Here is a 13,095-nt window from a genome sequence, read left to right as displayed (position 1 = left end):
CTCAAGCAGATTCCCCACTGAGCATGGAACCTGACCTGGGGCTGGATCCCATAACTGGGAGATCATGACCTGGGCTGAAATCAAGAGTTGGACATTAACTGACTGAGCCACCCAGGTGACCCAACCACTGAGTATATTAACTATGGGTTTTTCATAGGTGCCTTCTTATCAGGTCAATGCCATTCCCTTTTATTCCTGTTCTGTTGCGTGTTTTCATCATGAAAGGTTGTTGGAGTTTGTCAAGTGCTTTGCTTCTTCTGCATTCTTGTTTTTGTAGACAAGATGGCGGGTCGTATTTCCTTGTCCTCTGATGGTTGGCTGTGTGTGCTCGCACCTTGCACACAGACTTCCTATCCTGACTGTGCCCAGCCTGCCATTCCACGCTGTGGTGATTTAGTTGAGGTGCAGCTAGCTTGTGGTCAGCCTCGCAGGGAAGCCTCACCCTCCTCTCTTACTGTCAAAGAGCTATTTACTGATGCCTCCTGATGGCTCCCAGCCCCTCCTTAGCCCACATGCCTGTTGCCCTGGCCTCTTTGCACCCTGCCTGCTATATCTTTGGGAATGCGCTCTGGAGTCATGGTTATACCCAGGTGCAGCTGCCCCCGCCTGGGTTCTCAGTGGAGCAGCTGCTTGAGAAATCGCCCCTGCTAACCTCCAGTTAGCAGCAGCTTATTGAGTGGGTGGCCACCCAGTGTGATGGACCTAGCTGAGGCAAAGGAAGGAAAGACTCCCCAGTCTCTCGGTAGCCATGATTAATCCCAGTCGAATGACTTTATTTCTGGTGTTAGTTCTGTAAAAGCTAATTGGGTGGGAGCCGTCAGGTTGCCCGTCACGTAACCAGTGGATCCTGTGGTGTTCCTCACGTGGAGACTATCCCATGGTGCTCCTCACTCAGCTTTAATAACCACTTCTAAAGTCCTGGTCCTTCTTGTCAGTGTCACTCTGCGGGCTTATTCTCTAAGAAATTTACATAGCCTCAGTGTCTAGACCAGGAATGTATTTGGAACAGGTGGGCCTGTTAAAAAAGTAAAATCAGAGCGTGTCACTCCTGTGATCAGAACCTCCCGAACAGCTTTCCTTCTCACTCAGACTAAAAGCTTCCCACCTGAAATTCATGGTCTGATCTCTGCATGGTTCGCTTCCTCACCACCTTGTTGGAGGGGCCTTCCCTGCCCGTCTTACTGAAAACCCTGAATACTCCTTCCCCTTTCCCCTCTTGCTCTCCTTGGGGTTCTCCTTCCCTGTTTTGTTTTCCTCCAAGGACAATCCCCTTTGGGAATGAAGGTTCCAGTGAAGGCAGACTGATTCATTCGTGACTCTTCCCAGCACCGGGCCCGTTGTAAGCACTCAGTAGAGCATTGCTGAAAGAATAGGTGGATTTTATGTCTCCTGCTAACCCGAAGAGCACAGTCATTTTGCCCCTCGGTACGTGACCAGTCAGTGGTGGACCAGAGACACTGGAACATCCTCTCATCTCTGAAGCTTCTCAGTCAGATTATCCAGGCCTCATGTGTGAAGCCCTTCAGAGGGAGAACTCTCCCTTCCTTCCTTCCATTGCACCCACCGGAAAGTCAAAGCTCTTCTGTGGGAGGATGTTATTGACCATAATTTTGGTGACTCATCCGTTTTGATGTGGCCTGAAGATGAAATAAGGATGCCTCTGAAGAGTTCTCTTCAACCTTTGCCTCAGTCCTGGAACTGACATCATGTTGGGGCTGACCTCGGCATCTCTCAACCCTGCTGTCATTGCTTTTACTTTTTTACTATGTACTCAAATCTTTCTCTACTATGACCCCACAGCAGTTTACTTTTTTTCTTCTCCGTCCTTTAGGTCTATTCAGGGACTTCATCTTCAGTTCTAGAAGACTGTTCACTTTAAAGATTATTTTAGGAGGGGCACCTGGGTGGCTCAGTCAGTTAAGCATCTGCCTTCAGCTCAGGTCATGATCTCAGGGTCCTGGGATCGAGCCCTGAGTGGGACTCCCTGCTTAGCCAGGGTGTCTGCTTCTCTCTCTCAAAAAAGAATTTATTTCAGGAAATAAGAGTGCCAGTGAAATTCTTAATGGTGTATGTCTGTTTCTGTTCCTAAGCTCCCTCTTACGCCATGTAAGTGGAGAACAACTGAGATCAACTTGTCCCACAGAGGTGGAAATATCTGTTTTTTTTGCTCCACCTACAGATCATCAGAATGGAGTTGTCTGGCTTTTTGGGATGAATAGGGACAGGTTGTCCTAAAAGGGAACTCCCCTTTTCTCCCCACAGTCAGCATCATCTTTCTTTTCTTTCCAGGTTGTGTCAACGCTGCTCATAAACATAATCCCAGAAGACCACGTCCCACTGAGCTTATCGGGAAAGGCGAAGATCAATGGCAAAGCCTGGGTACAGGAGTCCCCTCGGCCTGTTCCTGGCTTTAACCCTGACTCCATGTGCGAGTCCCAGGTGTGGCTGCCTAGCTATGCGGGTTGGAGACATCTAGTCTCAGGTTTAGACAAATGGATATAAAACAGAGACAGAGAAAGGGAGAATCAGGTGTCGTGGTTTTCAAGAGAGGGAGTTGTACCCAAATGGGTGTCACTTTTGGTTTTAGAAAGGGTCAGAGTTGATTGGTAGCATTGACCCTCCATATAAACCTCCCAACCACTTGGAAAGCAGAAGGCCTCTGGACTCAATTCTGCAAAACTTGGAAAGGCAGAACCTGTGTTTTCCCTTGAGACCCCTGAGTAGCTCACGTTCACAGATGTGCTGTGAGGTTCCACACCTTCCAGCTCCAGCCCTCGGGAAACAGTGCTCCTGCAAGTCAGCCAGACAGTGGCCCCACACTAAAGACTTCCAGCTTTAAGTCCCCAGCTCACAAGTGCTTTGTCACAGGATGTAGCAGACATTCAATTTAGAACTGAAGCTGCTGCTTTTCTTTCCCTTTAGAGATCAAGGGCTTAATGTGTGCTACATTATGCGGCTAGCAGTCCTTCCTTTAATTAGCTTCTGATGCTTTAACCCAACTTTGGAAAGTGCAAACGCCTGAGAAGATGTTAGAAAGCTTATGTTGTTCTTACTTGTAGAGTCCAAGGGAGGAAGCACCTAGGCCAAGGTTGTGCTCACAGAGTTTATACTCCAGATGCTCTCATTTCTAGTCATAAGGTCCTTGGAAAGGGTACTTGACCTCCAGTCAGTATGGGTGGGGTTGTGCTGCAGGGAGACAAGAAAACAAGCAAAATATCTGTGTGTGGGCGGGGTGGGGTGGGGGGTGGTAATAGTCCCTAGCAAACATAGTTGAAAAATATTGGTCTTTATGTCCTCCTCTCCTTATTTAGAAAAAAATATATTAGTTCCACTTATAAGCTACATATTTCTTTTTTGTTTGTTTTTTGTTTCAAGTTTTTGTTTAAATTCTAGTTAGTATAGTGTAATATTAGTTTCAGGAGTAGAATTTAGTGATTCATCACTCCCTACATCTTCCTTTCTATCAAGAACCTGAGGCAGGTTACCGTGGAGGGACATACACAATAAGGTTAATAAAACACAGGAAAAGGAGGGGGTGGCTCACACAAGAGGGGTCTCCTCCATTCCAGCACTGGTGGTTGTCCCCTCCACAGGTGATCATCAGAGAAGGGGAACTGCTGTGTGGGGTGCTGGACAAGGCGCACTATGGGAGCTCCGCCTATGGCCTGGTCCACTGCTGCTATGAGATCTATGGTGGGGAGACCAGCGGCAAGGTTCTCACCTGCCTGGCCCGCCTCTTCACTGCCTACCTGCAGCTCTACAGAGGTTTCACCTTGGGTGAGTGCTCAGCGAGTGGCCCTGGGGCTCCCCTCTCTCCTGGCCAGCACGGCCATCGGGATGTCTCCCTGACTCTACTAGCAGCTTCCGGGGGAGGGACAGGCTCCTTCTATAACCATGTCCTCTCTCGGTTGCCACCACCATGTCACAGACCTGGTCCTTTTCCGTGCTTTCCACCCTTCCCCCACCCAGCATTTCTTCCGGCTCCTCAGTCCCCATTCCATTCTCCACCCCAGCCTCTATGGTTTTCTGTCCCTGAGACTGATTTTTCCCACTCAAACCCACCTCCATTCTCTCCTGTGAGTGTGTTTCCAGAATGCCCTGGGCACTCTCTGCTCCACAAAGGGCCTTCCCTATTGTCAGAACTGCCCACACCTCCCCACATCGCAGGGCGTCAGCACCGTGAGAAACATCATGTTGGGGTAGACCTGTTGGGATGATCCTAACCTAGGCAGAGGAGCTACATTCTCTCCTTCCTGGAAATGAGCACACACCATTTTATTTTATTTTTTAAAGATTTTATTTAGTTAGTTGAGAGAGAAAGAGAGAGAGCATGAGAGGGGAGAAGGTCAGAGGGAGAAGCAGACTCTCCATGGAGTAGGGAGCCCAATGCAGGACTCAATCCCGGGAGTCCGGGATCATGACCTGAGCCGAAGACCATCACCCCTGAGCCAAAGGCAGTCACCCAACCAGCTGAGCCACCCAGGCGCCTGAGCACACACCATTTTAGCAAGTTGGCCTTGAGAAAGATGGCAAGTGTGCTGTTACTTTCTGAGCTTTTCTGCGGTGTTCCTGGGAGGAGCAGGGGACCTGCTACATGTTGAGCTCGAGCCACAGCGAGTGCTGGAGTTGTCAGGTTCATAATACCGTAGTAGTGGGAGTAGGACTCCACTTTGCAGGCTTGTGTGTGTGCGGACATGGTGGAAGTCCCCCCGGGAGGCCCCGGGCCTGCTTCAGCTGGAGCTCATGTACTCACTGCAGTGGGTCCCGCTAATTACAGGATATAGGTAAACTGGAGAAATAAAAAGTACAGACCCGATAGCAGTTGAAAGTCACCCAGCATTCAATCATCAGAGATGACCATTCTCTTGATCTGTTGCTGTCTTTCTAGACCCGCCAGTATAAACACATTCAGGAAAAAGTGAGATCCTACCCTACACAGTTTGGTGATCTTTTCCTCCCCATTATGGAATATATTTATAAATGTCCTTTTGTAAATATCCTAATATAAGCCTACATGCTCAGCTATGGATTATTCTAGTGGTGTGCTGGTACCGCGGCTTATTTAACCAGTTCCTATAATTAAACATGTAGGCTGTCTCCTGGTTTTCACTTTATTGTGTAGAGCGCCCTTGAACAAACAATTTTAAAAATGAGAAGTAGAGGAAGCTGCCACACCCAGAGCATGAAAGGGACCACACCCAACAAACCCAGCCCTCCGCAGCTCTGCTTAGCACGTGGTGCGGGGAAAATCAGCCCTCGAGTGCCAAGGCCTTCCAGAGACCGCGAGATGGAGAAAGGGAGCGGGGCCAAGCTGGACACAGCTCTGGGGAAAGGGCGGCCAAGGGAAGTCGCCTTTTCTTCAGCCTTTACAGCCAGGGGTCAGTGAAGGGACAGCAAGGCAACCGGGAGCCGACCCCATGGAAGAACCCACTTCTGTGATGACGGCTTCCTCACAAAGGGACTGTTTCTTTCCCCTCCTGCTCGTACATGTTCTTTAGAGTCCCTCAGGCCTCCAGGATGTGGCATTGGGAATTCAGATATTTTAGCTCAGCTTCTAAACAGTGCAGCCATTGATTTTCCTCCCGTGCACATCTTGGCTGAGGGAGTTCTAGAGTCCAGCGGCACCCACACATATAGACAGGAAATAGTTGATTGGAGGATGAAGTAGAAAGATGTCCTGCCCAAGGTGAGGACTTCCTCAGCCCTTTGGAGCCAGGAGGAAGGTTTAACTGCAATGACATTTGTCCTGGTGCAGACCCTGCAGTGGTGGTCCCTGTCACCCAGGCTCAGGTGCGTGCCTGTGCCCGCGTGCCCTGTGACTTTTCACTTCTGGGAATCAAAACGAGGCTGTTCCTTCCCTGCCTCTCTTCCTTCCCAGTTTTTCACCCAAAACCTCGTCTTCACGCCCAGCCCATTCATCCAGTGTGTGTTCATAGAGCTGCTGGCTGAGAGCACAGGTTTGTGACATGGCCGTGGGTTTACTCACTGCCCATGTAACACAAGGCAGGTAGTTAAAGTCTGAGCCTTTGTTTGGTCATGCGTAAAACGGTGATTAGGATGCTCCACTTGTGGGAAGCACTTCACAGCTGGTGACAGGCCCTCACTAGGGAGGTAGGTGTCCGCATTGCTGTCCCTGTGCTGCCTGTGTTCATGGCAGTGCCCACCATGCTGTGACCTCACTGAGCTTACGACAGGTTGGTTTCAGTCCTACCCACGCTTGTCTGTCTTACTTCCCAGGTGTGGAAGACATTCTGGTGAAGCCGAAGGCGGATGCAAAGAGACACAGGGTCATTGAAGAGTCCACCCACTGCGGGCCACGGGTGAGGAGGGCCTGGGTGGCTACGGCCTGTGGTAGAGGGTTGGGGCTCCCATGGAACGAAACCCACGCCCTCCTCCCTTGGCTGCTGCCTCTGACCTGTGCCCTTTCTCCTTGTAGGCTGTAAGGGCTGCATTAAACCTGCCAGAAGCTGCGTCATGTGATGAGGTCCGAGGGAAATGGCAGGATGCCCATCTGGGCAAAGACCAGAGGGATTTTAACATGATTGATCTGAAGTTCAAGGAGGAAGTGAACCATTACAGCAATGAGATTAACAAGGTTAGTCCAGCGAGTGTGTGCACTTATCGCCACCATTTTGAATGCTGGTTTTTAAAAAAATTACATTTTGATTCTCACTTGGGGCTCTCTGGAGTAATTGGGCTCTTTGACAGTTAACTAGGTGAGATGTGAGGTGGGATGTGTAGAATTCACTGTTTTAAAGAATCAAGGACTTCGTTCTCTTAACCAGTTAATGATGAGAGGGAATGCTTTGCACTTTTTCTTTTCAAATGTTTGGATTTGGGGGTGACTGAATCAAAGGGGAGTAAATAATTCCTCTGGGGCCACTATTTAGTGGAGGAGCCAAATGGAGGACCAAAAATACCACTGGTGCTTGCTATATAGGTGAGCCAGGGGTGGAGGTGTGGGTTCAAGTCCTGGCTCAGCCATGTACTTGCTGTGTGACTTTGGGCAAGTGATACAACCAGTCTGTGCTTTTGTTCACTCACCAGGAGGTAGGGATATGAGGAGCACCTACCTCAAAGGGTTGCTGAGAGGATTAAGGAGCTAATCTACACCACACTCTCAGCACGGCAGGAGCACTCTGGAAGTACTCTGGAGTCCCCGTCTGCTTTTTCCATCAAGCCAGTTCTTGGGCAACAGAGAAAGGAGAGGGAAGTCCCTGGACAGGCCAAGACCACAGCCTGGGCTCTGTACCTTCCTGCCCCAGAGCTGGGGAAGAGGAGGGGGAAGGCAAGGCCAGTGCTCAACAAGAGTCAGTGTTTGCCTGGTGTCCTCTTCACCGGCTCTCGGCATCCCTTAGACTGCCAAGAACGAGACCTCTTGTCATCCTTGAGAGGATTTCTTCAGAGGAGCCCTCCTAGCACCTCTCAGAGAACCAGGAAGCTCAGCTTCGGGGCTTGACTGAGAATGCTAGGACGTTGTTTCAGAAGCATCTCAGGATTGTTTCTTGTCCCTCCAGCTCCTCTCTTCCCACCGCACGCACCACACACCCCCTTCCCCCGGCCCCCCCAAACACACACATCTCCTATGTTGGTCCGGATCTCTGCATCCCTAGGAAGAGGCTAAAATAGACTTGGAGGCCCTGCCACCGCCTCCTCCAGCTCCACAAAGAGGGCTTTGCTCACGTCTGTGGGCCCTGGAGCCAAGGCCAGGCTCCCATGTGGTGCTCGGGCAGCGTGTTGGTAAATGTGAGTGTGACGTGGACACTGGTCCTCGCTGCCAGGGGTGCGGGAATCGAGGCCGTGTCTGCTGGGCAGATTCACAAGGGTACACCTCAGGTTTTCTCTTGAACCCGCTGTTTTATAGGATCACAAACTGCATATGCAGGCCCCTCTGCTTCTTCCTTTTTGTCCCCATTGGCCTGTGATAAGAGCCTTGGGCTTCTTGGCGGAGGGGGTCAGCACAGTGCAGCATGTGGGGCCATCTCGTTAGACCTCTCCACAGGTTCTAGCAAAAGGATTGTTGCCAAATGAGACTTCTTACCTCAAGTGGGACTTGACACTTGTGTCTGGGTCAATAGTCTGAGTTTATTGCTTCCGCATCCTGGGTTTATCTTGTGATTTGGGATTACGTTGGGATTTCAGAAAGGCCTGAAGTCACTGACTTGCTGTGTTTATTTCCTCTGCAGGCGTGCATGCCATTTGGTCTGCACAGACAATTCCCAGAGAACAACTTGCAGATGATGGTGCAGTCTGGAGCCAAAGGGTCGACTGTGAACACCATGCAGGTGTGGGCAAAGGCAGGCTGGCTGCTTTGCCAGAAGGGTGGGGTCATGGCAGGAGGCAATTTTCAGATTTCTTTCTGATTTTTTTTTTAAAGATTTTATTTATTTATTTGACAGAGAGAGAGATCACAAGTAGGCAGAGAGGCAGGCAGAGAGCGGGGGAAAGCAGGCTCCCTGCTGAGCAGAGAGCCTGATGCGGGACCCAATTACAAGACCCTGAGATCATGACTTGAGCCAAAGGCAGAGGCTTAACCCACTGAGCCACCCAGGCACCCCTCTTTCTGATTTTTTTTTTAAAGGATCCACATTCAATATAAACTAGGACAAGTACTACAAAATACAAAAGCATCCAGAAATCGGTACAGGAGGCAACCCCTGTTAACACCTCAATGTTAGGAACAAGCACCAATGCAAATGCGTGCATGTGTATGGTCAGTCTTCTCTGAGATCCCGTCGTGGTCTGCTTTTTTCATTTATCATTACATTATAGGCATTGTCCTAGAGGTTTCTTGACCCCTGATTCGAGGCCCGTCACCTCCTCAGGTGGCTGCGTGTTCACAGATGTTAATATTTCTTCTTAAAGTCCTGAGGACCTTTGTGAGTGTAGAGCCAAATAGAAATGGGCTTAAAAGGCTGAATGCCATCAGGAAGCCCCCTTGACTAAAGTGAAATCCCCTCACCCCCATGAATATTAAGAGATGCTTTTATTCCCTTTTGGCCTTAGAATTTAAGGATCACAATAAATTCCTTTTTCTTGTAGACCTCAGTTTCTCCATTAGGGCCTTTGGGACCCTTATAGGTAGAACGTGATGATTTTGAGACATGCCTTCTTTTACCAACATAGCCCATTTACAAGTGACCCCAGACATGTCAAATTTTGATCAGTCAACAAAACAAAAACACAGTTCTTTTCTTGAAACACGAGCTCCTCTGGTTTGTGTGAAAATCTAGCGTGGACTTCACAAACCAGTTTCCACACAGTCTTCCTTCCAGAGCAGGCCTTCCCTCCTTTGCTAGGACAAAGCTTTAACACACGTGTGGATCTCGAGTTTGCTTTGGGCTTCCTTTCTTCCAGATCTCATGCCTGCTGGGCCAAATTGAATTGGAAGGTCGGAGACCCCCCTTAATGGCATCTGGCAAGTCACTGCCCTGCTTTGAGCCTTATGAGTTCACCCCCAGGGCCGGCGGTTTCGTCACTGGCAGATTCCTTACTGGCATCAAGCCTCCTGTATGTATTCTGGGTTTTCCTCGTGTCTCTTCTCATTGCCAGGCTCAATGGTAGGAGGCCCGTGACCTTTACCAACAACTCTGAGCAAGGACTATTGAGTAATAAATGTCAAGCCGTTTGTTGCTGACTCACTAGACCCTGTGGCCCCCGAGGACCCTGTGTGTTCACCATTGTAACGCCTGAGCTTTCGCGGGACCTGGCAATAGTGAGTGCTCGGTGTTTGCCAAGAAGTGGAGAGATGAGTAAGACCAATCCCAGCTCCACTTTTTCCTGCCATACCCCTCTCGAAACCATTTCTCACCTACTTGGAAGGCAGCCAGAGAAGGGGATGCCCCTCACCTGGGTACTCTCTGTTGCCAAAGGGAACATCGCAGAGATTGGTTTCACGAACCCCCACCATGGGGTTCCTCCCATGGCTCCTTCACGGTGGGAAAATCCAGTAGCTGTGGCAAATGCTTGTTCTTTCTTGGTCAACAACAGATTTCTCCCATTAGAAAAAGCTTTTCTCATTGTATTTGTCAGAAATGGCTTTCTGGTTGTTAGTTCCTTTTGTTCCTTGATTGGTACATCTCTGTAAGGTCAGACAACTAAGACCAGGTTGTGAACAGGACCGGCCCTTGGTTTCAAGTCCACCGACTACTCCTCACCAGTCCCACATTGGCTGTGACCACCCATGGCCTCTGGAAGAGGATGGAGGAGAGAGGATCTAGACCAGAACTTTTTAAACTCTGGTCCCTAGTGGATCATGAAATCACTATAATAGACACTGACTGGCATTTCTTTGAGCAATAAAACAGAACAGGGTGGTGAAGAAAGCATCCAAGGGATGGGATAGTTTCATAAAGTTATCGTTTTGAGTTTTCTGTCTCTGTGCGTGTGTGTATCTCTACATTTGCTGATGACTACTGCAAGTGTGTTTTTTGCAGTGGGTGGGTGAAAATGTCTGGAAAGCACCGTGCACCTCCAGTGACGCTGTGGGGAGAATTCAGGGATGTGGGTTGCATGGAAGAGTGACGAGGCCCTGGTGGCATTTCCACTTGGAAAGTAGGGTGCCTGGCTAGGGTTGGAATGCATGAGTGCAGGGAGAGCTCCTGGCTCCTGTACCCAGACTTCACTTTCCTTCCGCTCTCGGGCAAGGGGAGACACAGGTAACCATGGGGGAGGGCGACAGTGGGCCCATCAGTGCCGGGGGCTGCGGGAGCTCGGACACGGCTGCTTCCAGAAGCACCCTGCCCTCACTGCCCCTCTGGGGCCCGGCCCCGCCTCTCCCACAGGAGTTCTTCTTCCACTGCATGGCTGGGCGAGAGGGGCTAGTGGACACTGCTGTGAAAACCAGCCGCTCCGGCTACCTCCAAAGGTAAAAAACCCCTACTCTGTCACCTCTGTAATCTTGTGTGTTGTCACTGATAGTTCACTTACAGTCCCTTTGGATGAAAAAACTTTTTAAAGACCCCACCATGGGCGCCTGAGACAGAAAATGGTGGACATTCTTCCCCTTCTAACCGATCGATAGAGCATGAGCTCGGAGGTTTATGCAGAAGGTCTCTATGTTCTGCATGTTTGTCATTCTGCCCCCACCCCCTACTTCCCCAGGGGAGGTTGTGGATCCAGGGAAAGGCCTGGAGCAGTAAGGAGCTTGTCATCTGCCCTGGGAGGGCTCAGCATCCGGGACAGTGCAGAGAGGGTTCCGGTCCCAGGGGCCTTGCCTGTGAGTCTGTAGTTAGTGTTACTGTCTCCCCAGATGCAGGTGTCACATTGGGGTTCCCCGGCCCAGACCTGCTTGTTTTCTCTCCTGTGTGGGAGGAAAGGGAGTAAGTAGCCACTCTAACTGGCCCATTGGGCAGGTGGGAAGGAATGATGCTTAAAGCTGAACAAGGCCTGACTTCGGAGTGGCCGGCAGAACAGGATGGCAGGTATCTGTGCGCCAGCCTCCCCTCTCTTGGAGTACAGCCTGGGGAAGCTCTGGCTGTGGTTCTTCGTGAGCCCAGAGAGCCTGTGCCAGGAGAAGTGGTGGTAGGAAATGGAGGAGATGGCAACAAATCCCCATGCCTCTCAGGCGTGGTGTGAAGTCTTGTTCTCTGGGACCTCGGGTGACTGCCGCACAAGGAGGCAGAGCTCCTTTATCCTGCCCTCAGGTTTCCCTGTGTGCTTCAGCCCTATCCCCCTGCTTTTGTGTCCCATAGTCCCCAAAGCTGCATCCCATGCTTTGGTCCCCTTCCCCTTGACTCCCAAGGCTGCAGCCCACGGGGTTGGGCTAGGAAAGGGAAGGGCGGGTTTAGGGTGGGCAGCGCTGCGTGGCTGGTCAGTGGGGAGCCAGGGCATCTGGGTGAACTCCCCTCTCAGGAGCAGGGATCACATGGCCACTTCCCTCCATGAGCAGGGGTTACACCCCACCTGCCATTTCTGTAATCACTCAACAATACATGTGTAACGTAGGAAAAGCTAAGAAACAAATGATCAAATAAGTCTGGGTTTGGGGAATCCCTGTGTGAGGCGGGAGTCCCTGAGGCCAGTTAAATGCAGTGGGGGTAGGAGGAGGATGTGTGGAATCCCGCTTGGAATGGAAGGGTGGCAGCCACTGGGGGGAAGGGCACAAGCCTCCCCAGGATCCACCTGCCCGTGGGGGCTTGGGGCAGAGGTCACATGCAGTGCTTCAGACAGGATGGACTGGAGGGGGCCAGCCCGGCTGTGGTGGAGATCCAGCCAGACGTCGAAAGGCTGTCCCCCAAGAGTAGCGATGGAAAGGAAGAAGCAGGTGGGGCGAAGACAGAGCCAATGACCTGAAACACAGGAAGATGAGGTAGGGGGGCGGCAGACAGACCTGGCTGAGTTTGCAGGCCTGAGTGACAGCACCAGGGCACGGTGGACAGAGAGGAGAGAGAAAACAGGCGGCGGGGGCTGTCAGCGGCAGGGTATTCAAGGAGCCGCATCTAGTGGACCTTTAAAGACAAGACCTGCTGGTCAGGACAGGCCTGGCCGTGCAGCCTTGCAGGGCCATAGCTGGTGCAGAGAGCTGGAGCCCTGGGGTAAGGAGCAGAGGGCACAGCCTGCCCTCCGGCATTTTCAGCACCAGCCTTGCCAGGCCCCGTGCTGGGTGCCAAGAAGAGGGTGGTGACTAACACTGAGGTCTGTGCTTGGAGCTCGGGGGAGCAGTGGTTACCAGAAAACCTCCTGGTAAGATGGCTGGAAGAGTCTGAGGCAGAATGACCAGAAGTAAGCTAAGCAGCCAGCACCAGCTAGCAGGGAGAGAGGTCGAGGGAGACAGCTGACCGCTGGGAACATTGGAAAAGGGGCGCCAGGTTACAGTGAGCACATCAGCATTTAGTTCCCAATGTCCCCTTCGTTCCCCGGGCCAATCTCTGGGCTAACCATGCTGGGGAAGCAGTGGGCGGGGTGGCATCCCTCCTGCCTTACCTACTTCATGGACCTAAAGATACTGGTCCTTGGGGAGTGCTACGCTGCAGGGCAGTGAAAGACAGGCAGCGGTCCCAGCTGCTGGGGCTGGACATTGGAGCCAGGGCTGAGGAGTGGCAGCCAGGCTCTCAGTCACGTGGCTGCAGCTTCCTCCTCCCAGAGAACCATGAG

At 51.3% G+C, this 13,095-nt stretch overlaps 1 protein-coding gene across 1 annotated transcript in view; it reads left to right on the top strand.

The window, feature by feature from the left end:
- The window catches only part of LOC111148018 (RNA polymerase I subunit A), a 76,286-nt gene that overhangs the window by 45,726 nt on the left and 17,465 nt on the right, over positions 1 to 13,095 (top strand). The window contains exons 15-21 of the mRNA XM_022504357.1: positions 2,290 to 2,439; positions 3,594 to 3,777; positions 6,238 to 6,320; positions 6,437 to 6,595; positions 8,187 to 8,285; positions 9,358 to 9,510; positions 10,785 to 10,867. Of these exons, the coding sequence (XP_022360065.1) occupies positions 2,290 to 2,439; positions 3,594 to 3,777; positions 6,238 to 6,320; positions 6,437 to 6,595; positions 8,187 to 8,285; positions 9,358 to 9,510; positions 10,785 to 10,867 (911 nt within the window). The remainder of the gene's footprint in view (positions 1 to 2,289; positions 2,440 to 3,593; positions 3,778 to 6,237; positions 6,321 to 6,436; positions 6,596 to 8,186; positions 8,286 to 9,357; positions 9,511 to 10,784; positions 10,868 to 13,095) is intronic.

Source organism: Enhydra lutris, unplaced genomic scaffold, assembly GCF_002288905.1.
Source record: "Enhydra lutris kenyoni isolate GAN:26980312 unplaced genomic scaffold, ASM228890v2 scaffoldscaffold18, whole genome shotgun sequence".
NCBI classification, from domain to species: domain Eukaryota; kingdom Metazoa; phylum Chordata; class Mammalia; order Carnivora; family Mustelidae; genus Enhydra; species Enhydra lutris.
The sequence above is the reverse complement of the archived record's forward strand: the minus strand, read 5'-3'. Positions and strand labels throughout refer to the sequence as shown.